Source organism: Ambystoma mexicanum, chromosome 11 (assembly GCF_040938575.1).
Source record: "Ambystoma mexicanum isolate Mex_15411 chromosome 11, UKY_AmexF1_1, whole genome shotgun sequence".
Lineage (NCBI taxonomy): Eukaryota > Metazoa > Chordata > Amphibia > Caudata > Ambystomatidae > Ambystoma > Ambystoma mexicanum.
The window spans coordinates 181,148,398-181,174,687 of NC_090934.1; the positions used below are offsets into that span (position 1 = coordinate 181,148,398).

Genomic DNA, 26,290 nt, shown 5'->3' on the forward strand with positions numbered 1-26,290 from the left:
AGGAAAGAAGATACTTCCTGTTTCGATATTACAATGGGTGATATGGGTCATTGGAAGCATATACAATTGAAGTGCCACTTGATGCTAGTGGATGGGATAAAAACCAGTAACCTTTACATCATAACGCTCACTGGCAGATACCGTGTGCACAGGCACTTATAACGGAGTTGTAAACCTACTGCAGAAAAAGTTTTCATAACTCCACTTTGTCATTATGGGTGCTCATGTGGATGAAAGTTGATGCACCTCTCTTGCATTCGGTCACTGAATTTTCCACTGAACGTGCTTTCCAATGACACGACACTTGGAGGCTTAATGTGCAACGATACAAATGAAGTGTTGAACAGCAGTGACAGTGTTAGATGCTATTGTTGTGGATCCGTGCAAAACTGTTTCAGTACCCAATGTGGTAGTGATGGACCAAAAAAAATAGTGGAAAGGAAGAAGAACTGCTCCTGCTTTACTGGGGCGCAGCCTTCGCGGTACTTGGGGAAGCGCACGTGCCACATTCTGAGCTTCTCATCGTGCTGGCCAATAGAAATGGGACTGTGGGGATTGTCCAATCAGATGCTCAGGGGGTGCGTCACAGGAAAGGGCGGCAATATTTGTTTTCATTACTCTGCGTAGCGATGGTAGCAGGCAGAGATGGAGAGATGCCCTGTTTTGATAGTCGGTTATGCCTTTGTGGAAGATCTGTTCCAGTAGGCCATTGAAAAAGGCTATCATGGCAATTACGATTTGGAGGGAGTGGACGCTTTGTCGTGCTGTGGAGTGTGCAGTTTCGGCAGTGTGCTTGTACAATGCAAAGTGGCCACTTTCACAACTGTATATGGTGCACTATGGAGCGTTGATTTTGGGTTCCATTGCTTGTTCCTGTGTGTACAGTCAACTGAAGAAGTTGATGAAAGCAGTGAAGTGCATGTTTCCCACTGCCAAGGTACTTTTCTCATGTATACCACCAAGAATAGTATGGGACTATTCCAATGATTGCTACCAGCCAGAGGTCGGAAAGGGTCTCATCAACAGAAGCATGTGACTCGAGTGCTGCTGGGATGTTTTCCTGTGAGGATGACAACATTGATTCTCGATACATACACCTTTTCAAAGCAAATGGCATGCCTTTGTCGACCAGTGGCAATCACATTTTGTTTTACAACCTACAGGCTGCACTGAAGACCATATTGTAAGAATGTGAGCTGAACTACAAAGCACAAAATACTTCGAAACACCTTTCTTTGCATTTTTCATATGGAAGCACCTTTAAAAAAAAAAAAAGGCTCTTTTCAGAGCCACCACTACTAACGAAGTCCCCTACCTGGGTAGCAATGTATTCCCCTAACACAACGTCTGCGGACATTGTGATAGTTGCAGGTTTGCACGTGTCACACATGCCCCTTTATGGTCCATACCATTGCATTCGTTTTTTGGCAATTCCATTGCTCAACTCTGAAAGGAACTTTATTGAACCTTTTTCCTTTTTCAGTTGATTTCCATTTATTTTGGTCTTGTAACACGCCACGGAAGGCAAGGTCGGGAACGTAAGGGGCAGCACCTACAGAGATAACATAGGCGACGTGCAGAGGGAAATGTTGGGTGGCCCTCACTTAAATAGGCGCCAGTCATTGTCATGCTTCCTGACAGACACTTCCCAAGCACTTCCAAGTAACTTCCGTCTGTACAGTAGCGCGTCGCAGTACATGCAGAATACAATGCCCTTTGCCAGGTAGGTCTGTAACGCAGCATATGTCTGCAAGGATGTTTTAAAGCTCTGCTGCCCTACAGGAGTGTCGCTGTTGGGTGCAGCAGATGTGGAACATAGTGCTCATGAAATTATCCTACTGCATTGTTGGAAGGACAATACCCTGCCCACTTTTCCCTCGTGCTTAGATTTCAGTTCTTGTCACATGCAGTACGGACACTTCATTGTACGGCATGAGCCGTAGCACTAGCATTCACGGAGATGAACAAGTTACTCTTACCTGGTAAAGTTCTTTCGATGGGATGGTCAGATGACGTATTCCATATCTATGACAGTAATCACAGCTGTGCCGCTTCGGAAAATATTTCGGCGTCTGCGTCCTCCCTCGATGTCGTAGATACGCGGCCCGAGGGCCTCCGTCGAGCCGACGTCACCGGATGTTATAAGTAGGACCCCCGTAGCCTCAGGTGGAGTTTTTTCCTCAGAACGTGTGGCACCAATCTTCTGCCAGAATGACTACAGAAAGCCTTGCGGAAACGTAAACTGCAATCGCATAAGAAATTCTGTAGCGGGGCAGGTAGGCAGGGAGTGATACGGAATAAGTCCTCGGACCATCCCATTGAAAGAACGTTACCAGATAAGAGTAACTTGTTCTTCGAGGGGATTGGGTCCTCCGACGTATTCCATACCTATGACTCCCAAAGCCGTACCACCGTATGGAGGAGGGAAAATAATTTTAAATGTGGAATTTTAGAATGCCCAATGAAATTGCAGAGTAAAGGACCGTCTTGCCAAAGGCCAGATCCTGCCCATGGATAGAGTCTAGGGAATAGTGTCGTACAAAAGTATGGACCAAAGCCTAAGTGGCTGCTTCACAGATGTTACAAATAGGAACACCGCTCTGCAGGGCAGTAGAGGCAGCCATACCCCTAGTAGAATGGGCCCGTAGGCCTACCGGAGAGTCCTTACTCGCCAAGCGGTAACATTCAGAAATTGCCACGATAATCCATCTAGACAAAGTCTTTTTAGTAACAGCTTGTCCCAAACGCCTTCAAGTGTATCCTATAAAGAGCTGATCGTCCACTCTTCCCAGGACATGCGTGAAATGTAGAAACTTAAAGCTCTCCTAGGATCCAACCTATGGAGCCTCTCCTCTTCCTTACCAGGATGCGTAGGAGAATAAAATGCCGGAAGAATTACCTTCTGGCATAAATGAAATTCCGACACCACTTTCAGAAGAAAGGAAGGACGAACTAAGGACAACCCTGTCCTTATGAAACACAGTGAAGGGTGGCTTAACGGAAAGTGCCTGCAACTAACTCTGAGCGGAAATGACCGCAACTAAAAATACAGTTTTAAAAGTTAACAGTCTCAAAGGACAAGAATGTAAAGGCTCAAATGGAGCACCCATTAGAACAAGGTTCAAATCCCAACCAGGCACCTGGAAAGGTGACAGCAGAAACACATCCTAGTGAGCCCTTTGAGAAATTGAGAAAAGGAATCTTGAAATAAGAACACTCCTCAGACGAGCGCTTAAATATTGGCAGCGCCGCCAGGTAACCTTTAATGGTACCCACTTGCAGGCCCTTGTGGGCTAACGAAAGCAAAAAAGATAGAACCAAAGGAATGTCACATGAAAAAGGATCCACATTCTTAACCCTTCACCAGTCGCAGAACTTTCTCCAATGGCAACGGTACAGGGACTTGGTTGCAGGCCGTCTGGCCGAAAGCAACACCTCCATCACGTCTTCAGGGAGGTCCCAATCCTTATACCTCAAGGTTTCAGAAGCAGAGCGTGAAGGTTGAGGGATCAGACCTCTGGATGGAGAACCTGCCGTGAGAGCAGATCATCTCGGTAGGGAAGACGATGTGGAGGGCAGATGGACAAGTCTAGAAGGTCTGGGTACCACGTTCTCCGGACCCATGCCGGGGCAATCAGAATCATCCGAGAACCAAACCTCCGTAACCTCCGCAGCACTTGCGGGATGACGGGGACTGGAGGAAACGGGTACAGCAGTGGGAAGGACAACTCCACCACGAACGCATCTAAGGCCCCTTTTGGAGGAAATACCCACGAGCAAAACCTTTCGTACTTCCGGTTAACACTGGAGGACGAAGATCTCCATGAGAATCTGAGCCAGCTCCCAATCGCGAGAGATCACGCTCTGCCTGCTCAGAGCGTCCGCCGTCTCGTTTTCATCTCTGGCCAGATGAACTGCTGAGATCAAAACTTCCTGCTGGATGGCCCAGAACCAGAGCTGCATCGTCTCCCTGCACAGAGGAAGTGACCCTACCCCCCAAACCCCTTTTTGTTGATGTAGTGCATGGCCACTGTGTTGTCTGTCAGAATCAGGACATTCTTCCCTCGCACAGTCGGCAGAAAAGCCTTCAGGGCAAGCCTGACGGCTCTCAGCTCCAACAGATTGATATGGAGTCTGGACTCAGATGGAGACCAACGACTGCCGACTGTCAACTTGTTGGCATGAGCTCTCCATCCGGTGCGGGACGGGCCAGTCATGATCGCTACCTCCGGCCAGGGTAGCCAAAATGGAGCCCCTTTCATCAGATTGCCTTCGACGGCCCATCACAAGAGTTCCTGGGCGACCGAGGGCGGCACCTGAGCAGGGTCCGACATCCTGCAGGAGGATTGTGACCACTGCATCTTGAGAGCCCATTGCAGAGATCTCACCCGCAACCTGGCCTCTGGCACCAGAAGAATGCAGGATGCCATGAGGCCGAGCAACCTCAAGAACTCGAACGCTGGGAGACTCTGGGCATGCTGAAACTTGTGCACCATCTGCTGAATGTGATGAGCCCTCACCTGGGGAGGAAAACACTGCCCCAGGGACGTGTCAAGCACTGCTCCGATGTACTGGAGCTGCTGAGTTGGCGTTAAGTGGGACTTCTTTAAGTTGAGGGAGAAGCCCAGCTTGTGAAGGGAGTGGCAGGTGACGGACAGATGATCCAGGACTTGCTCCGGTAATGAATCCACTTTCCTGAGATATGCTGCTACCACCACCATGAGCTTGGTGAAGACCCTCGGGCGGAAGTCAATCCGAACGTCAGGACCCGAAACTGAAAGTGAGTCGCCAAGCGCGACCCTAAGGTACTTCTTGTGCTTGGGATGGATCGGCACATGAAAGTAAGCATCCTTAAGGTCGAGCGACACCAACCAGTCCTGGAGTTGAAGGGCCTGGAGGACTTGAGAGAGTAACCATCTTGAACTTGTCCTTCCTGAGGAGCTTCTTCAAACCGCGCAAGTCCATGATGGGTCTCAATCCTCCCAGTCTTTCTTCGAAATCAAAAAATAAGGGAAATACCATCCCTTGTTCCTCTCCGCTACAGGCACCAGTTCTATGCCGCCTTTCTCCAGCAGGGATTGTATTTCCTGCACAAGGAGCGGATCCAGACTCTTCAAAGAGATTCCCTGGTGGATGGTTGTGAGGCCTCTGCCGGAAAGGAAGACAGTAGCCATGGGCTATGATCTCCAGAACCCGCACATCAGAAGTAATGGCACGCCACTCTACAAGATGCTGCGCCAGCCTCCTCCCCAACCGGTGAACCATGGGACATGGCTTCATGACTGAGCTGAAACAGCTGCGGCAGTGCCTGAGGGCAAAGCGGCAACTGCCCGAGCGGCTTTGGCACCTAGAGTACCCCGTTTTCCACCTCTGGTACTCCTACGGTGGCCCCTTTGACTTGCAGCTCCTCTCGATTTACCAAAGGATGAATAATATCGAAAGGATCCTCCCCTCGGACGAAAAGGCAGAGGTTGGCGAACTGCAGCGCTCAACGACTTTGATGCATCTTTGGAGGTCTACAACCTCGCAAGGCTCTTGTCAGCCTTGCTGCCAAAAAGTTGTTCACCATCAAAGGGCATGTTGAGGAGCCGGGCTTGCACATCCAGAGCAAACCCTGACTTCCGCAACCATGCAAACCTGCATATTACAGTGCTCGACGCCATGGAACGGCGGACAGAATCTACCATGCCCAGACCCGACAGAACAGACTCTCACATGGCATCCTTGCCATCCTGCACAATAGCAAGAAAACCATCCCGTTCCTCCCCTTCGGGAATATGTTTAGCCAGTAACGAAACAGTTCCACAGAGTGAGCGTGAAACATGACAAGGCACACACAGAGTTGGCTGCCTGTAAAGCCATACCCCCTGAAGAAAACACTTTCTTCGCCCAGCCATCAAAACGCTTGTCCCTCTCAGGAGGGATGGTAGGGTGCAACACCTGCTTTGCTGGGGCTGTAGGCGTCTGCACCACCAAACTCTCCGGAGTGGGGTGCGTGGTCAAGTAGCAGGGGTCGCTACTGGCTGGGCGGTATTTTCACGGCAAAGACTTGCTCACTGCCGGGAGACTCTCCAGAGCAGTCCAAGCTGCTGCCACCCTTCTCTGCAAGGCCATATGGAATGGCAGTTCCGGGTCAGTTGGTGGACCTTGGTCGAGGATATCCGTCAGGTCATCCTGCAGAAAATACACTGGTGGCGCAGACCACCCCAAGTATTCTGTGACCCTAGACATAAGGCCCCGGTACGAGGACTCGGCCTGGGTGCCAGGCTCAGGCCTACAGAACTTCACCGCCGGAGAGGTGTCCAGACCACTGGTGTTGTGCAACAACTGTCGCAGGTCTTCAATCTCGCTATGACTAGACAAAATCTCATCAGGTACCTCCTCAGGAACCATACCTTCCTCAGACCCTTCCTCCACCTCAAATATAATCCAGAGGCTGGAACGAGGGCACAGAAAAAGAGACCGACATTTTTAGCCTTGGCCAGAGCCTTTCTAGTGGGTTCCACCGTGCCACGGGGTACCTCTGACAAAGCAGCCTCGAAAGGCGTCGATGGAATCAGCGTCGAGCGTGGCACCGACGGCTTCGACACAGTCCTCGAGGGCAGAGCCCTGACCGTGTCCTTCGACAGCCTGGGCGCCAAAGGCGTTGACGGCTTCCTCAGAGGCAGAGACTCCAGAGAGGACCTCAGAGCCGATGTCTTCTTCGAAGACCTCACAGGCTCAGACGGTCTCGAGGGCGTAGAGGACGGGACCTGGAACGGGCATGTCTAGAGCGACCATGCTTGTCCGACTGGGACCTTGAAGGTGCCCAGTGATCACGACGACCGCTCGAGCCCAAAGGCGTGCCAGTGGTGTCTCTAGCACAGTCACAGCCGGCGTCTTTCGACAGCGAAAACGGCCGGAACAAATCCCATTCCGCAGGAGTGGAGTGCTTGTTGGGACAAGCCACCTGCCGACGGGCGGAGTCCTCGGATGAGGAAGGCAACCGATGCCGGCGCTTCCGTGAGTGTCTCGAAGAGGCAGAGGAATGGCAGGACCTTTTCCTGGACCGAGACCCCCCGGATTTACGCCGATGATGCGGAGAGTCGTCCTTTGAATCGTCAGTCGAAAGCCCAGCGGATCTCGATTTCCAGGGCTTGGCCACCTTACCTACAGAACGCTTCTTACGCTCCTGCAAGGCCTTCGATGTAAGCGACTGGCAGTCTACACAGTCATCTGTGTCGTGGTCCTCACCGAGGCAACAGAGGCAGGCGTTGTGCGAATCAGTCAACGATATCTTGGACCCACATTCCCCACACTTCTTAAAACCTGGCCGCGTGGTGGAAGAAGACAGACATCATGGAAATCTTCACAACAAACAGGTTCGAAGAAGCAAAAGAACAGAACTCAGAAGAACCGAGGTGCGCCGAGATCTCCGAAGCGAACACGTTCGCGGAAAAAAATGGAACTGAGGCTACGGGCGTCCTACTTAGAACATCCGGTGATGTCGGCTCGACAGAGGCCCTCGAGGACAGCGTATTGACGTCAGACGCAGAAAGATTTTCTGAAGCAGCACAGCTGTGGGGATTACTGTCAGATATGGAATACTTTAGAGGACCCAATCCCCTCGAAGAATACATTCTGAAATACAAGAATGCTTACGAGAAGCGCAGCTTCTTTATGTGGAGCAGGAAGACAATTATTCAGCGAGACCCATGCGGCTACAGTACTTTTCTAACCACCACAGACATTCTTTGCGCTCCGAAGAATGTGCTGTTTGCTTACTTCTCTTTACATGCACTAGTATGCGAGTGACCAAGCCGCACCAGCTTTGCCATTGCAGACTTCCTCCAAACTGTCACACCGGCAGTTAAATATTTTCTCCAACTGCACGACCAAAAGGCAGACCCTTGACACTTTCGGCCACAGTCCTCAGTGCAGAGTGTGTGTGTTTCACGGGTCATGGAAAGACAAGCAGCACATCAATCAAATTAATGCAACATTTAAATACGCCCACTGGAGGTTGCTGTTCCTTGTTTTCCAGTGGGCCTCATCATACAGCCAGGCGTGCTGCAGAGATAAATTGGTAGGTTTGCACAGCAACCCACATAGTCACCAGGACTACTTTAAATGCTGTTGCCTAGCGTATGAATCCGTAGGGCTGAGGGCATGGGCGGTTTTACATGCACACAGAGGATGCCTTGCGCATGCGCATAGCTGTACAACGGATAGATGTGCGCTCCCACATCTAATTAAAAGTCCATTAGAAGATGTGGCCATGAGGCCAGTACTGGAGTGCGACAGATACCTCCATTGTGAGTGCATATATGCCGGCCAGGTGCAGTCTTCCTAGGAAACCTCCATATTGCTTATCTGCAGTCATCTCAGACACTACTGTGCGGCGCAGATTCACCATGCAATGGTAACATAAAAAGCAACACCACTCGCACACTCAAAGGGGTGTTGCTAGGTCTGGAAAAGATCAGGGAACTAAGCTAATGTTGAGACTGGCAGGACTTGGGGCTAGCTAGCATTTTGGTTGAAGCAACTGAGCTTCTATCCGGGGCTACAACCAAAAGATGTGGGGCTATAGCCCCTTAAGCCCCCCTCTAGCAACGCATCTGCACACTCACCAACACTTAACATGTAATTTCTAAGATACACTGACGCTATTAGGAAAGGGAAGGGGTAGCACAAATGATTCACAGAGGGGATAATGTGGGCTTTCCACAAGTTTGTCATGAGAGCAGACAAGGAATCAGTGACAAAACGTTAATGGGACGTTATGGTTCAGTTGCGGTACCAAAAACCCATGATCTTTACAGAAAACACTATGCTAAAGCAACATTCCGTTTACGGTGCCCTACTAAAAACCTATGACATTCACTAACAAAAATCATTGTTAAAGGGACGTTCTGGTTAAGTTGTGCTACTAAAAACCTATCCCCACAAACTATGCTAAAGCAAGGGTCTAGTTACAGTGCCCTACTAAAAACCTATTAAATTCAGTGAAAAAACGTTGCTAAAGGGACGTTATGCTTCAGTTGCCCTAAGAACAACTTTGCAAATTCAGTGAAAAAAAACTTGTGTTCCAGGGACGTTAGTTACTTTGCACTCACAACAACCTATGCATACTATGGTTACAAGTAAAACCAAAAAAAAAAAACAGAAATTTGCCAGTTATGGTAAGCTAAGCAATCATAACTTGCGTCACCACTCTACACTGATAAGCCGAACACCCGAACACCCATGACATCAAAGATGCCATCACAAATGTAATGGATGACATCACAGAATATTCGGTAAAATTTGCCGCTTGACCATCATTATTCACCTCCACATAGAAGGTTTTATGGCCAGCAGGGAACGGCACACACACACACACACACACACAGATTGGTTCAAACACTGACCAGCAAGCAGAGACCAAGGGCCCACCTTGGGGGTTTGATCGATTTTCATGCAATTTTGGTAAAAATATAGAAAACTGGTATACAAGGATTGTTTTGGTTTAAATACTCAAAATCATTTTTGTCCAATACACCGTCATGTAGACCCAAATTGGTGATCCTAAGGACATCTTGTGCTATACGTTTGGTCGGATCACCAAGTAGGTTGCGTTAATGCGGGTCATTACCAAGCGGACACTTCACTGTGTCATATTTGTCACAATCTAAAATTACAATTCAACTCCTTCGCCCGTACTTTTGGGGACATAGTGATCAAATTTTTTCAATTCTGATAATGCTTGCTTCTGGGTGTGTGGCAAAATGATCATTATAGCGAAAAATACTATACACTTTTTACAAATAATTTAGAAGCGGTTCGGGGGAAAATAGTAACACACTATTTCTGCTTGAAGAGACAAAAGGGATTAATTCCGAAGTTGATATATTTTTATTAATTTCAGATGGCATTACCGCTTGCTTACATTTATGCAAGGTCTTTTCTTTGACAGCATAGATTTTTACCTCAGAGATGGGTGGTCTAGTCTACCTTTCCAAAATGCATCCCAGTCCCACTCCTATTAACTCACCCTCTCATTACCTCGTTTCCCCCTTAACCACCCCTTTACCAAAATTATTCCCCCCCTCCTATTGTGTACCAGTTACTCAGCCCAATCACAAACAATACCCTGTCAGACCCAACTACTCAAACACTATTCCCCTTTTTGCCGTCCTCTAAATGACTCCCACCCCCAATTAAGGGTCTGGAATGCTCAATCCATTGGAGCAAAAAAACCTGCACCCGACTACTGCCTCTCCACGCTCCCCCAAACCCCTTGGACCTCTGGCAGAGACCAGCATCAAACCCAATGACTACTACACCTGTTGCTTTAAATATGACCCAACATCTTCTCCCTCTTCTAAACAAGGCAGGACTTTGTCCAAGGATCCACTAGGCTCACCTTTCTGCCCCCTCGCACCTTGCGACCTACCTCCCAGCCCTCTTACCATCATCCTGATTTAGCAGTCACCAAGCCGACTCAATTCCCCGATTTAGGCCATTCCCATTAATTTTTATGGGGACTTGCACAGACCCAAAGTCTAACCCACCAACCTACTGAAACTAGTTTTCCCTCCAGACCTCTCTCAAGCCTCATTACACAATCTTCCCTCATTCCAAAAGGAATGCTCTACTCCTTGCTTTCCTCTTCAGTTCTCCCCCCCCAAACCTAGCCCAAAGTAGGGTCCTCCCATTGTCTTTCCTCCATAGGCTTCTATTGAATTGGCCTTCTCCGATTTCAAACATGGTCTTCGCTCCCCCTTAAATCACCATGTTTCGTACCTTCACCCTTTGCTCTGAACCCTCCCTGAATCACCACCCAAATCCACCTTACGATGGACATGCTACATTACCTTGACAATTAGTGCAGCAACACCACCACCCATTTTCTCCTTGTAAACGAGAACACTGCTCTCCTTCACTACAGCCGGCAAATCTGCTTCCTATTACACCAACTTCTACTTGATCATCCCCATAAACTCTATTCAACTTGGCAAGGTATGCTGGGCACTCATTGACTTAATCATCTCTTCTTTCCTAGCAAGTAAAAACTGGCTAATCCGGCTCATAAATGCTAATATCCATGTCACCCCCGAGACACTGTGCCCCCCCCTCCCGCCATCGACCCTCCCATCTCCCTACCTTTCCCTCTGAGGTGTCAAACACACCAAGGACTGACAATTCCTGCGCCTCTGCTGACGCATTAGCAACAGATGGTCAAGGAGGTTTCATTTTTGTTTAACATGCTCCTACCTTTCCACACTTTGCTTCTTTCCTTCCAAAACGTCATTCAAGCTGACGTTTAAATCAATCGTTAAAATGGCTTCAGCGGGCCCCAGTAATCCTGCCACCTAAAAGCCTACCTCATTATGCTTAAACGCTGTAACAAAAAGGTCTTCAGCAGAATCTCAAACTACCTAATTAGTAATTACCTCAGACCATCTGCAATCTGGTTTCTGCAGTCACTCACACATCTCCAACTTCTACATGTGCACGCCATAAACTATCCTTATCTACTAGACCGCTCAGCTGACAGTGGTTCACTCCTCGCCAGGTTTGCCAAACTTGGAATCAAGGACACCCCTCTGAACTGGGTTGCCTCCTCTCTTCCAGGGACCTTCTCCATCACATGGAGCTCTGCCATGTCTGACCCAACTCTCACTGTAGGAGTCCCACAAGGCTCCACCCTTGGCAAGGCCTCAAAACGCATGAGCACAGAAACATGTACCATCTGAGTCCGGCAACAACTAATGCTTACATAAGCCTCACAAACCAGTCTCTTCCCAGACTTTGGTTGGAATGGTACACTGGGCTAAGATACAGGAAGGCATTGTCACTTCTGTATTTGGGGGGCATACTCAGTGTGGGGTGCCATAGCCTTTAAGGCCGTGTGGGCTGGGGCTCATTTAGAGGATATTCGTAGGTCACCAGATTGGTCTTGAGCCAGCGCTCAATACCATTTACTTTAAAACCATAATCAGCTGTGGGTTTATTACAGCCTTGAAAATGCATATTATGAACCTCTGTCTGAAGTTGCAAGAAAATTAATTTTGGAAGTAGCCGATATAGTTTCCAGCGTGAGGTGCGATTTGATATGTGTCCCTACATCCAGGTGCTATCCTCTGAACCCTGCAGCATGAGAGCAAGGGACAGTTGGAGCCTGATCTCCGTGAGGTTGGAGTCGATGTGGTGCGGTACGGCGTGGAGATAGCAGCAGATAGCTGAGCTGCTCCTTTTGTCCCTCCGAGTTGGGTGTTGCACCTAGTGGCGAAGTTGATCACCCATTTCTACGGCATACTGTCTTGGTCTGACCTTGACGGTACGTGGAGGGGGCTCACAAGAGCTTGGTGCTCGGAGTCTAGAGTGGGCTCTGATGGGGACTGGGTTAATAGTACAGTGCGACAAAGTGGTCTGTGGAACGGGGTGTTGATGGACCGTGGACTGCTATTCCACAACTTTGGTGGTGTTCCATTCACCTTGCCAAGGCCGGAAAGCGCACATGGTTTACATCAGTACAGAATTCAATAACATTGGGATCGGCGGCGGGGGAGGGGTTGGGGGGAGGGACAGAGTCTGGAGACAGTGATTGGGCGAGCCATCTGGTTCCCTTCATCCGCATTAGTACCTTTACCCTAGTACGCCAACCAAACTACTGCTTTCACCCTCTTGTTCTTGGCCTTGTGGAGAGTGCGCCTGACTAAAACATCTCGGACCCACATACATACATTTGGGAGGACCAGACCTTAGCTTACGTTATGAGAACGAGGGACAAACGCCAACGAAGCGCTCACAAATGAGATGGCTCCGACAACAGCACCTAAAAATATAAACGCCACCCCATTTCTATTGACGGCCGCATCAACTTCTCAAGGCAAAATAAATACCTTCTTCCCATTCAATCTTGACACCACTGAGGCTGTCCATAGGTAGAAGCACACCCTGTCCCCATCAGGGTGTGCTATCCTAGGATAACTGATGCACCACCTATGTAAAAAGGAAAGAGGGAGAAATCTATCCCTACTAACAGTACGCAGAGCATTTGGCATCTAGATATATCCTCTAGAAACCCACACTAATAGTAACCCATGAAAGGAACAGATCATCTTGTCACATCTTTCCTATGTGGCTGGTGAAGCCCTTGTTTATTAACCCACATAGCAATATGTTTACAAAGCTTAAGTAATGTGTACCAGTGAATATCTAAAACGCCCTGCTGTATGCATGGGAAGAGCAAAACCTACAATGCTCAGGCCGCCTGTTATCAGACAGGTGTCGATTTTTTTCAAAACACGTATCCTATTCACTTTGGTGGATATCATGACAAGAAACAGGTCAACCGGTTTCGATGACTGTAGCAGTTAATGTGATCTTCAGGACCAGTTTAGTTGAGCGTGGACATTAATCCCTTTGATCCATATCTCAGGACCAGGCAGCCATCTCGTGACTTGGGGAAAGGGTGAGGAAAGGATAAAGCCTGTTCAGCTATATCTTCCAAGGGGATAGGTTTAGTAGCTACCAAACATCAAATGTTAATGCAATCTGTTGCAGACAGCAATCATTGTAGGCACTTAAAAAGGCTCCATCCGGGGATGTTAAAGACCCCTCCATGAGAAACTCCCATTCACCATGTATCAGTGTCCAACTTTGTATGCACTTAAACCTGCTAAAACAATGTGTATAAAAAGTACATCTGTTCTACTGGTGAACGATGGAAAGTAGCGATAGTTCCATCCAGTCAGTACAGCTACAGATCTACTGCAATACCATATACTGTAGTTAGCCTCCAGAGCTCAATTTTTAAGATTATGATTGTATTATTATATTAGCACCTGCAGAAGAGCTGGGCCAGCCAGAGGCTGGGAGCGCAAGCTGAATCTGTAAGTAGCCGCCTGCATTTCATGCTGGCCCACTGCGCCTCTGCCCAGTCTTCACCCCATCCTTGGAGGCAGTACTTCGGGACGAGTCTCTACTTTAGTGCCACACCTCAACCCCCCACCTCCCCATTGCCCACTTTCCTTTGCACCTTCAGGTCCTGAAAATAGTAATTTCCAAATCAGACACACATGGAATTAATTTTCAACGGAATCATGAATTGCGCAATGCCTAGTTTATTTATATCGCGCCGAAGTCTGCAGGCATCAGGGCGCACAAGGAGATGAAAGAAACCATTAAGCATGAGACAGTTTAGGGAGAAAAGTAGCCTGCTAAGGTTTTAGTGATCTTAAAAACAGATCTATCAGCATCTCAGAGGGCGGTTCAGAGTGGCGATAAATGCCACTTTCATGGGTGCACGGGCTGGAATGCTACACTGGGGTCTACATGGCTCGGGTTTAGCAGCCCTGCCCTCCTGCGAAATATGTATTTAACACTATTTGAAAAACAATCAATATATCAGTGGCCGGCAAGGGCCATTTTAGCTGAACTTCATAATGACGCTGCCTGACGCAACACTATACCCAAAGCACTTTTAGTCTCAGGCTATAACTTTTCTTTAACATTTTTGCTTTCGATTAATGAAACTTCAGAACTTCATCCACAGCAAATGATGGTTGAAGTATACAATGCATATATATATATATGGGTCACTGCCCTGTGCAACACCGACTGCACCCAACGGCACAGAGCTATGCACTGGAGTTTTCAGAGCCTTTTTATCATGTACATTTGTGTGTCCATTGATGCAGTTACCCTTCCCATTTTACTGACTCATCTCACTGATGAGTAACTTCAGCTGTACACAAACATGCTGTGTTGTTGCTCATTTTAGGTCTCTGGCACAAATATACTAGGGTGACATTAAACATACGGGTGCAAAATCCATAATCCAATACGTTGGTTTGCTAAATAAGAACATTTTAATTATAAATCTCTGCCAATCAATTTTTGAAAACGAACTTATGCCTTGAAAAGGAGGCAGTGAATAAGCAAAAGGACCAACACAGCAAGGTGCAACGAACAGGAGACATGACAAACCAAAGGTCAAACGGTTCAGGTAGTGTCACACTGAAGCAAATATCGGAGCGACAGAGCCGGTAGTTATCAATGGACCAGAGGGAGCACCACAACTACCAAAGCAAGGACCATACAGAGAGTAAGTAACAAGTTACTTACCTGTAACTGTTGTTCTCCAGCATGGGTCTGGCATGGATTCACATGCTCATGAATATTCCCCGTCGTCAGGCTGGGAATCCTCGGTAAAGAAAAAACCAGTATCAGTTTCGTTTCTTATCTGTCTTTCGTAGTAATAACCAATCACTGGTCTCTGCGTCATACTGACCACAGCCAATGACTGCCCTCTACCTAAGCACCGCCTCTGGCAGCCATCTTCAGATTTGGAAGCACGTGAAGTGGCAGTATGACCAAGTGAAGAGCCGCAGAGGGGTAGGCGGGAGGGTTCGCATGTGAATCCATGCCAGACCCATGCTGGAGAACAACAGTTACAGGTAAGTAACTTGTTCCTTCTCCAGCATGGGGTCTGGCATGGATTCACATGCTCATGAATAAATAATACATAGCAGTACACACATGCACAACCACGGGAGGTGGCAAAGGCTCAACATTAAGCATTGCATCAAACTCAACATTAAGCATCTTACCTCCTCACCAGGATCACCTCAGGCGAACAGGTTGCGCAGCACTGCTTGGCCGACCCTGGACTCCCGATCGACGCAGTAGAACTTCGTGAAGGTGTGCGTCGACCTCCACGTAGCAGCCCTGCATATGTCCAGCAGGGGCACACCAGAAAGGAACGCCGTGGTAGCTGCGATCGCTCTGGTGGAATGGGCTCTCGGACGGCCTGGCAGCGGTTTGCCAACCGATGACAGTACATGATACAGCCGGAGAGCCATCTGGAAATGTAAGCCTTCGAGAGAGCCTTCCCCTGATTGACAGGTCCAAAGTTCACAAAGAGTTGTGACGTCTTCCGAAAACACTTCGTGCGGTCCACGTAGAACTTCAGCGCTCTAGCCACATCCAGCGAGTGCAAAGTCCTCTCAGCCGGCGACGAAGGCGACGGGAAGAACACAGGCAACACCAAGGGTTCATTGAGATGGAAGTCCGACGGTACCTTGGGCATGAAGGAGGGGTGCGTCCTGAGCACTACCCTCGTGTCGTGAAAAGTCAAGTACGGGGCCTTGCAGGAAAGGGCCTGGATCTCTCTCACCCATCGTGCGGAGGTGATGGCCACAAGAAACGCTGTTTTCCACGACAAACTTCAACGGGGCCGAGTGCAGAGGCTCGAACGGAGGTCCCATGAGCTTGGTCAGCACCACGTTGAGCTCCCACGCCGGGGCCGGAGCCTTCACCGGCGGGAACGATCTGAACAGTCCCTTCATGAACTCTTTCACCAGACGATGAGACCACAAGGACGTCCGTCCCGTGGTTCTGGTGTATCGGGAGATCGCAGCAAGATGAATCTTGATGGACGCGTGTGCCAGTCCAGCTTTGGCCAGCGTCAGCAGGTACGGCAGAACTTGGGGAGCCGTAATCCGTAGAGGGTTAATCTTCTGTGCGTGGCACCAGACAGAGAACCTCTTCCATTTGTGACCGTAGCATTTAAGAGTCGAGGACGCCCTGGCCTTTGCAAGAACCTCTCTGCAGTCGGCCGGTATATCGTATCCTCCAAACTCTAGCGCTGCAGGAGTCAGGCCTGCAAGTTCAGCGATTTCGGGTTGTGGTGGAGGATGGCGCCTCCTTCCCTGGAGAGCAGATCCGCGTCCACCGGCAGCTTGATTGGCGGGGACGCTGACAAGTCCAGAAGGTCTGGGAACCATATCTGCCTCGGCCACGCAGGTGCGCCGAGGATCATCCTGCACCGTGACCTCTTGAGCTGGTTGACAAGCCGGATTAGCAGTGGCAAAGGAGGGAACGCGTAGAGGAACAGGCCCTCCCAGGGGAACGAGAAAGCATCGCCCATGCTCCTCGCCTGGGGAAGCCTGCTGGCGAACAGGTCGATCTGGGGTGTGCCCCACCGTCGGAAGAGGCGATCCACTAGATCTTGCCGTAGTTCCCACTCGTGGCACGAGCGCAGCTCCCTGCTGAGTGAGTCGGCGATGGTGTTTTTTATCCCTGCCAGATGAAACGGCACCAGAAACATCCCCTGGGCGACTGCCCAATGCCACAGGTCCTGCGCCTCCTTGGACAGTGCTGGGGACCTGGTTCCGCCCTGTTTTCTGATGTAAAACATGGTGGTGGTGTTGTCGGTGAAGATCCTCACCACCTTGTCCTTGAGGGACGGAAGGAAGGACCTGAGGGCCCAAAACACTGCATGGAGCTCCAGGACGTTGATATGTAAGGATTTCTCCGTCGGGAGCCAAAGGCCCCTTGCGTGCAGATTTTCGGTGTGCGCTCCCCACCCTTCCAAGGAGGCATCCGTGGTCACTGTCTCCTGGTGGGCTGGGGTCTGGAAGTCCATGCCCGCCGTCAGATGCGCGCGGGTGCCCCACCACCGGATCGCTCGTCGGAAACTCTCGTCGAGTGTGATCCTTTCCTCGAAGTTGCCCGTCGTTTGGATCCAGCGCGCGTCCAGGAACTCCTGCAACGGGCGCATCCGGAACCTGCACATGGGAATGAGGTAGATGCAGGAAGACATCATTCCGAGGAGGGACTTGATGGACCTCACCTTGGCCGCGTCGGCCACCAACATCCGCTGCACCTTGCCCAGGATGGTCCTGGTCCTCTCCTCCGACGGGGAGGCCCGAAGGGACACTGTGTTGAGCCTCGCTCCCAGAAACAGAGTGTCTTGCGCGGGTACCAGGTGGGATTTGGCGTAGTTCACGGAGAATCCCAGGTCCGTGAGAAGTTGGACGGTCCTTGCCGTGTGGACCACAGCGAGCTCCCTTGTCTTGGCTCGGATGAGCCAGTCGTCCAGGTAGGGGTAGACGTGGATCCCTTTGCGGCGCAGCTGAGCCGCCACCGGTGCGAGGCACTTGGTGAACACCCTGGGTGCCGACCGTAGACCGAAGGGGAGGGCTTTGAACTGGTAATGCCGCCCTTGGACCACAAACCTGAGGAATTTTCGGTGCCCCTTCAAGATGGGAATATGGAAGTAGGCATCCTCCAAATCCAACGACGACAGGAAGTCTCCTTCCTCCAGCTGACCCAGGACGTGCTGGAGGGTGACCATCCGGAACTTTTGCGCCTTGATGAACTTGTTCAGACGTCGCAGGTCCAGGATGGGGCGCCATCCCCCCGTCTTCTTCCCAAGGAAGTATCTAGAGTAGACTCCGGAGCCCCGAAGCCTCTTTGGGACGAGTTCGATGGCGCCCTTCTTGAGCATCGCCTTCACCTCCCGGAGAAGTTGAGGGACGTGAAGTTCTTTCCTGGCCACGGGGGGGACGCGCGGACACTTTCTTTGAAACTCGAGCGCGTGGCCCCGGGCCAAGGCGTCCAGCACCCAACGGTCGGTGGAGATGGACTCCCACACGCTGACGAAGCTCGCCAGCCGGCCTCCCACCGGGGTGCTTCGGTGGGGGCCCGACCCCCCGGCCGGTTCAATCCTGCTTCGACGAGGCTTTAGCGCCTTGTCCTTGGCGACGGCGGGGTCCGCCAGGCTTGCCTCGTCCTCTGTAGGCCTCCTGAGATGACGAGCGGGCCGCTTGACGGTAGGAGGAGAAACCGCCGCCGGAACCTTTGGAGGCGCCCTTGCCTCCGCTGCTCCGAAAGGGCGTCCGTCGTAGTTGCAGAACTCCAAGGGCCCGGGCCGTCTCGATGTCCGCTTTAATGGCCTGAAGGGAATCGTCCACCGTTTTCCCAAACAGGTTGTTCCCATCGAAGGGCATGTCCAGGACTCTGGTCTGAACGTCTTGACGGAAGTCCGTAGCCTTGAGCCATCCACGCCGCCTAAGGCAAACGCCGTTGCCCAACTGGCGGAACCCAGTGTCGGCGATGTCCGTCGCAACGGTAATGGCGTGGTCCGAAGCCACCTCACCTTCCTGCAGGATCTCCAGGGCCTCTGCCCTCTTGTCGTCCGGCAAGAAGTCCAGCAGGGGAGCCAGTTTGTACCAGAGCTCCCTGTCGTATCGGGCCACAATAGCCAAGGCGTTGGCAGCTTTAATCGTCGTCGCTGCAGACGAGATGACTCTGCGTCCCATAGCGTCCAATTTCTTTCCCTCGCCGTCCGGTGGGGAAGTCGATGTGGAGGCCGCACCCCCCCCCCGCTTTTTTCCTGGCCGCCGCGGAGACGACGGAGTCCGGGGTAGGCTGCGCCCGGAGGCACAGGGGGGCCGTGTCCGGGACCCGGTACTTTTTCTCGTACCGGTCTCTTCTAGCTGGCGTCGTGGACGGGTTCTTGAGGAGGGTGAGGCCCTCATCCCAAATGTCGTCCAATAGAGGGACCGCGAGGACCGTCTTCCTCTTGGCCTCGCGCCGCTGATAAAGGAAACCTTCCTTCTTCTCCTCAGGGCAGAGTTGGAAAAGCTTGGATGCCCTGGCGATCATTGAGTGGAACCATCCAATCTCGTCGGGCGGAGAAGCCCTGGTGGGAGGCGACGACGGTACATCCTCGTCGTATACCTCGTCGTCCGTACCCGTCGCTGCCGTGTCAGTCCCCGTATCATCCCCTCGGGTGGACGGGGAGGAGGGCTGGAAGGGGCGCGACGGCTGAAAAGGAGGTGGAGGGAGGATCCTTCTTTTCTTGGTAGGGGGAACACCAGAAAGTCCCGGTTCTGGGTCCCCCGACGGGAGAGGTTCCGTCGGCAACGGTAGTCTCGTCCTTATCTCAGAGCATAAGGACTGTATAGCCAACAAAATGGCCGCCGAGTTGTCTCGCGGCGCTAGCAGAGGGGAATCCGACGGGCGATCAGGGGCCCCGTCGGTACGCTCGACGATGTTGTCGTCACCTGCGTCGGGATCCATCCCGACGGGCCGGTCTTCTTCCACGCCGAGGCCGTGGCTTAAGACCTCGACCAGCTCCTCCTGCGAGGTTGAGGCCGAATCTACGACGACGCCCTGCCCCCCCCCTTTTTCTTCCCCACGGGGGATTTCACGGGGGTCCTATCGATGGGCACAAAAGAGGACTCCCTCCGAGGTGGCAGGGAGACTCTGAGCCCCGAGGTCGCCACCACTGGTGTAGCCTCCACAGGCTGAGCCAGGGCCGCCGCGACAGTTTCGATAGAGGGCTTGGCCGGATGGATTAAGGCCTTCACCACCTTAGGTGCGCTCACCGCCTTATCCTGGAGGGGGGGGGGGGGGACACTGCCTCGCTCCCCCTCCGCCTTCGAGCTCGACCGGGCCTCTCCAGGAGCTTCGCCGGGTGCTCGGCCTTCCTCTTACCCGACCCAGAGCGTTGGCTCGTGGTTGAGGGTGCGCCCTGCCTGGCGCCCGTAGAGCCCGACCGTTCGGCGCTCCCGGTGCCAGCGGACTCGCGGTGCTTGGCCTTATGTTGGACCCCCGTCGCCGGGGCGTCCTCAAAGGTCTTAGAAGACCGCTCGGATTTCTTCCTCTTCTTCTCGCCGGACGGGCTCTTCCCTTCTAGCCAGTTGGCGAGACGTTGATGGCGGTCCTTCATGGTCCGCTCAGACATGTTGCCGCAAAACGCACAGTTCTTCTCCACGTGCGTCTTGTCCTCATGTAGGCAGTAAAGACAAAAAGAGTGGTCGTCCTCCTTGAAGACGTTCTGCAGCTGGCATCCAGGGCAGACCCTGAACAGCTTTCGGGCGTCGAGCTTCCCTTCTCCTGGGCCATGGCCGGCCCTGAGAAACTTCTGGAGTCCTCCAAAAGCGTAGCTCGACGAAATCTTCACCCTTGAGGGGCGCAGACGAATCCGAAACGGGTCCCCGTTGATCGGATGGAGAGTCGGTGGAGCTTGAGGCTCTTTTGACCGAAAAAACGAAGTTTTTGAGAAAAAACGTGAAAAAAATAGCACTAACGCTCGAGAGCAATAGCACGAGGATCCCAACACATGAACGTGCGGTAAAAATCTGAAGATGGCTGCCAGAGGCGGTGCTTAGGTAGAGGGCAGTCATTGGCTGTGGTCAGTATGACGCAGAGACCAGTGATTGGTTATTACTACGAAAGACAGATCAGAAACGAAACTGATACTGGTTTTTTCTTTACCGAGGATTCCCAGCCTGACGACGGGGAATATTCATGAGCATGTGAATCCATGCCAGACCCCATGCTGGAGAATGCGCTAAATTACAACCCAACAAGAACAGCAGACACGATCTGGCCAGAGGGAGCAATCGGCAAAGAAGCAACTTACCGGAGCCCCCAACAATCAGGAGAAACGTACCAGGTGATAGAGAGACAAAGACCCAGCAAAGCCAGTGGCAGAGGGGCTGAAAAAGAAGCTACTGCTTTTATTTTCATTCAATTTCGAAACCCATCGGCTTCTTTTGGCATAAAATCGGCTTCTCTTGAAGGGTACTTCTGCTTTTCCCCCCCATGCAGATCCTCCCAACACAGATTAATGCTCACATGCATGGGTAAATCCATAAAGGGAAATCTTCCAATGATTTCCATCACATTCGTCTATCTACTTCTTGGCTTCCTCGTTTTAAGCAGGCAAAAATAAAAACGTATAAAAGTAGTGATCCTTTGGTATGCAATGGCAGTATTGGTGAGATACTACAGACCCCCACCCACTCAATTGCAACTGAAGTGTTTCTTTTATGGTTAAAGTTCATAAACACTGGCTCGATTTAGACAGAGATCCATCTCTGGACTTGCGAATGTTCAATATGTAGAGCAGAATATAAAAATTAAACTGCATTAAATTGAGACACTGGATTAGGTTAATTCATGCTTAATTAGGACACGCCAATAATTTCATAAAGAAGGCACTTATCCGAGGGATTATTTAATTCTAACCAGCAGACGCTGGCAAACTTGCTTTGTATTTTTTAATCATCCAAAAAGATACTTAAGTGTTTTAGAATATCAAATGTAGGTGCCATTCAGAAGCCGCAAGCCGGAGAGGGGTGCTAATTCAAGATCGTGCTACACGGGATGGCTGCTGTTTACAATGAAACAATTGCACTTTAATTGTTCAAACCACTGCATTTTCCGGAAAGCAGGGAAATGTTTTGTGCACAGCTTTGACTGAATTAGCACGACATCTAGTGGATTCTGTGGCGTAATCTATTGGTTGGATGAGAAATAAACCAAAGTTGGGAAAGGATTGCGAGTGTTGAGAACTATTTAAGTATGCATTGCGATGCACAAATAGGATGCACCAGTGAAGGTAGTGCGCGGCTGGAACAGGCAGAGAGGAATAAAAATACTAAATTACAGAAATGTTTGGTACAGACTTTAATGCATGGCCCTGGAAGTCAGGCGCATCCCAAAGTAACAATCTCACACCCGTGTTTGTATCAGATTATTTTGACTATGATTAAACAGCGTTCAGAGGTTATGCAAGACATGTTGGTTTTGGGTGAGGTCATTCCACATTTGAAGCCATGTTTATTCCAATCAAGGTAGCCTAATAAAAGGAACTGTTAAATCCAGTCAACACACGTTAACAAAACTGGGCAAATTAACCTTTTGAGTAACACCACCAAATCCAAAACCCCCTACAAAAATAGGTTTTGTGCGAGGGTCTTCGCACATCTGTCCCTCGCCACAGGAAATGACGCACACTGCCCTAAAAGTAAAAGAGACAACCTTTTAGAATGCACATCCATGTCCTGAAGGCCTTCAACAGGTTAACACTATAAAGATTAAGATGATGGTGCTGGAGAGAAGCAAAATTAAGTACCTCAAGTCAATTAAGTACTTTGAAATGTTACTGCACTATCACACTATACCACGTTGTGGCCTTTGACCTTAAAGTTAGGCAGCCGGGAACTTTAGCAAACGACTAAAAGCAAAATTGCTGTATACCTTGGACCCCTTTATTAAACCATTGTGCTTACTATATAAGAGTTTTAGAGACGAATATCAACAACTGCATAGAAACATAGTCAGAAGGTAAAACTATTATTGGAAAGAAAATGGCAGTTATCTTGGAGGAACAATCACGGCTAAATTGCACTCGTACCAAAATACCAAAAGGAGCTTTCAGAATTGGTCGTATACTATTTCTTTCATGTCTAGTGTGAGTTTATGAACCAGTTCTGTGGAGTGAGCTAGTGCTTTTGATTTATTGTACTTTTTGTATAAATCGACAAAAGCAATTGAGCAATTTCCGGTCCCCACCCCATTTCATAGCGCAAACTTGAATATCTCTGCACACAGGCCATATAAAGACAACAACCAATTTCTGCAGCTTGCCAAAATGAACACTAATCCCCTCGTTATCTAGCCTTTTTTGTTGTTGATTTAAGCACAATATTCACTGAAGCTAATAGCTTCACCTGCTCAACTCATGCAGACCTCCATTACACTTCGGATGAATGGAATGACAGTGGCCATCAGAATACAAAATGCATCCAACTCTTTGAATACCTGCATCTGAAACAAAATATTACGATTGTGGCACACCAACTGAAATTTCATTATATGGAGAATGGACGGCAATGCCATTATGCCATTGAGACAGCAAAGTGTTCCCTTATTCATCAAAATAATACACAATCTAATGCATACAATATGGGGAATTTCTACCTTACGAGGTTTCATGAAGTTATGGTGGTCACACTTTGGCTCCACTGTTCGGTTTCTACCCTTAGTAAATCTTGGATCTGTTATCCCCAGGATTTTAGAAGGATTTCCAATATCTTTCAGGACATTGAAAAATGCAAAAATGCTTTATTTAGGGTACAGTTGTACAGAGATAATTTCACGCAGCTGCCTAAACAGTAAGTACATTATGCCTGGAAAGAGGCTGAAATAATGAAGAAAAAAAAAAACATTTTTGGAACAAAGCCATGGCTACCCTTAGACACTCATAGGTGCTCCAGATAGGACTGAAGTGTGCCCTCTATGTTTAAGTAAAAGTTATACCAATTTACAACGTTAGTAATTTGTGCAGGGTAATTAACTTTATTACAGAGGTCTTTCTTGAACCCCAAACTTGTATGCACCCACTTATTCATGCATGTTAAACTAAGCATTTTTAAAGATGCTAGTCAGCGTTTTATTTTGAGAGGCACTTTCCCTTCGTTTTATGGTAAAAGCAGACGGTACAGTGCTCATCAAGGGCTGTATTTATATAAAATCTAAAACCAAAGATTTTGAGTTTGTGCAATACTAATTGGAGGCTTAGGATATTAAAGATGACTCAATTTGCATGTCAAACAATTGAAGGTGCAGGATTAAATGTGTCCATTCCATGAACTGTATGACATTTGCAAGTTGAACGTAGGTTTATTTCTTGCAAAAGTAAATTAAAATTAATTCTTAATAGGGGTTTGCATAGGTTCTCAGGATCTCCCTTTAGAGTGAAAATGGTGTGTTGAGTGAAGTGTGTTGCAATGCCAAGCCGGCTTTAACCATTTTAAGTGTACGATGTAAAAAGAGACATCAAGCACTGCTCAAACCGAATAGTTCTTAAAAATCACATTTTAGCAAGTGAACATTTATTTTCCGTGGCACCAATCTGTCTCCACTTGCCCCTACTGGCTCTACCTCTCGGAACACAACAGGTAAAATGCTTTAGTCTTTTGGGATGCACCCCAACAGAATAAATAACTGCCCTTTCGTCGTCACCAACATGGACCACCAAGGAGTGGAGAAACTCAAAGTGCATCTTTCATCCATTCATTAATTCTCTACACAATAGTGATACCATGTTAAACACACCCACAAATATCATCAATGCTTAATTACAGTGTTGCCTTCCGAATCCTGTGTGAAGAGCATACCAGGAAGAGGCTCCACAACCGGAGAACAGTTTCCCGAATCGGAGTACAAAGTACTGCTAAAGATAGACCTGCAGCTAGACTCTCGGTGGTCCCGTTTTACTTCCTTTATTTCATTAGTTTTGTCACCCAACGGAGTTCTTTGTACACTGGTTTTCAAGTGGTCCTTCGGAAGCCTGCTGGAAAGGTGCCTTGGTGTACCCAAATGAATGTCTACCAGGCCTGGGCCAGTATCCTTTTTCACTGGAGATATGCGTGTACCTTTGTTGGGGCTACCGACCGCCAGTCCAGAGGCCAAGTGACCAAGATGCAAAGACTTTGCATCATGCAGCTTTTGCTTATCCTGAATGCACTTTACCAGACACATGCAATTTGCTTTAGTACTCGAGATTTCAGCAGGAACCAAATTCTGGGTATTTGACAAATAGTTTTCACATGGCTCACAATATTGCAGGGTTTTTCTTTCAGGAGCTTTGGCTAAACATTTATTAGTGCAGCCTTTAGTGGTTCGATTCTCTTTCGTGATGGTAGTTGCAGAAGCACCCCCATATTGCCAACACTCTGCTCGATTCTTCTGCAGAGGATGACATGCATTGTATTCTGTCCTATGAGCAAGAACCATGTTGCCCTCAGAATCCTGTGTGAAGTCTATTTGAGTCTCAGTTTTTCCCACTTGATCTGAAGGTGAAGTACATGCATGGAGACTTGCTCTAGGGGTCTCGTGCAAAGTAAAGCCACTGAAGTCTCTTGTAGTTGGCTGGTTAAGATTATAAAAAGGTAAGGATTGCATGGTCTTAAGGTGTCCACTGCACTGCAAATTACCCTTTGACTCTCCAAGTAGAGAAGAGTCCTCTGACGGCAAACACTCAGCCTTAATGGGAGCATCACTAGTTTGTGGGGTAACAGACTTGGTGCTGGATTCAGAAACAGCATTGAGAACATTAGGGCTGGCCTCAGTGAGTGGCTCACACAGCAGATTTTCTTGTGGTTTTAAGTCTGACCAGTCATCACCCTGCTGCAGAGCTGGACAAGGCTCTGTAGCCCTGCTCTTCTTGGTAGAGGTCAACGGGTTTGCAGTTTGCTTTCTTTTGTTGAAGGCAGTTTCCGGATTATCCAGCACTTGTACTGAAAAGGAAGAGAAAAACATAAGTTAAATAAGTTATGTTGTAAGACGTGGCGTAGCAGAATGGCTGAATCCTAACACAACTGAAAGATATTGTAAAATGCTGATGTCCAACGATCCCTCACGCCCCCTCCCCCATCAAACATACAAAAGCAGAGACAACCTCCCACAAGTACTTGCCTACTCCCAAAAGCTGTATAGTAAAGAACCCAGTGAAAAGGGGGAGTGGGTGGATTGTTAAGTATGTTTAAACTAATGGGGCCTTGTAAATTCGTAAAGATCCTACAAGATCTGCAGGGCGAGTTACTTAGTTCACATACTTTACCCAAGATAAAATGCACTTGCCCCATGGGGACAGGTGACAAAATATTTACCAGTGTTTTAAAAAAAAATGGTGCGTAGAAACATAAGCAAACTTTATATTTGGTGCAATGCTGCC

General features: G+C 49.2%; 1 protein-coding gene across 1 annotated transcript in view; it reads right to left on the bottom strand.

Moving 5' to 3' along the window:
- Positions 1–22,221: 22,221 nt before the first annotated feature.
- The window catches only part of AUNIP (aurora kinase A and ninein interacting protein), a 167,687-nt gene continuing 163,618 nt past the window's right edge, over positions 22,222–26,290 (bottom strand). Inside the window, exon 4 of the mRNA XM_069622747.1 lies at positions 22,222–25,853. Coding sequence (XP_069478848.1) covers positions 24,682–25,853 — 1,172 coding nt within the window. The 3' untranslated portion in view covers positions 22,222–24,681. The remainder of the gene's footprint in view (positions 25,854–26,290) is intronic.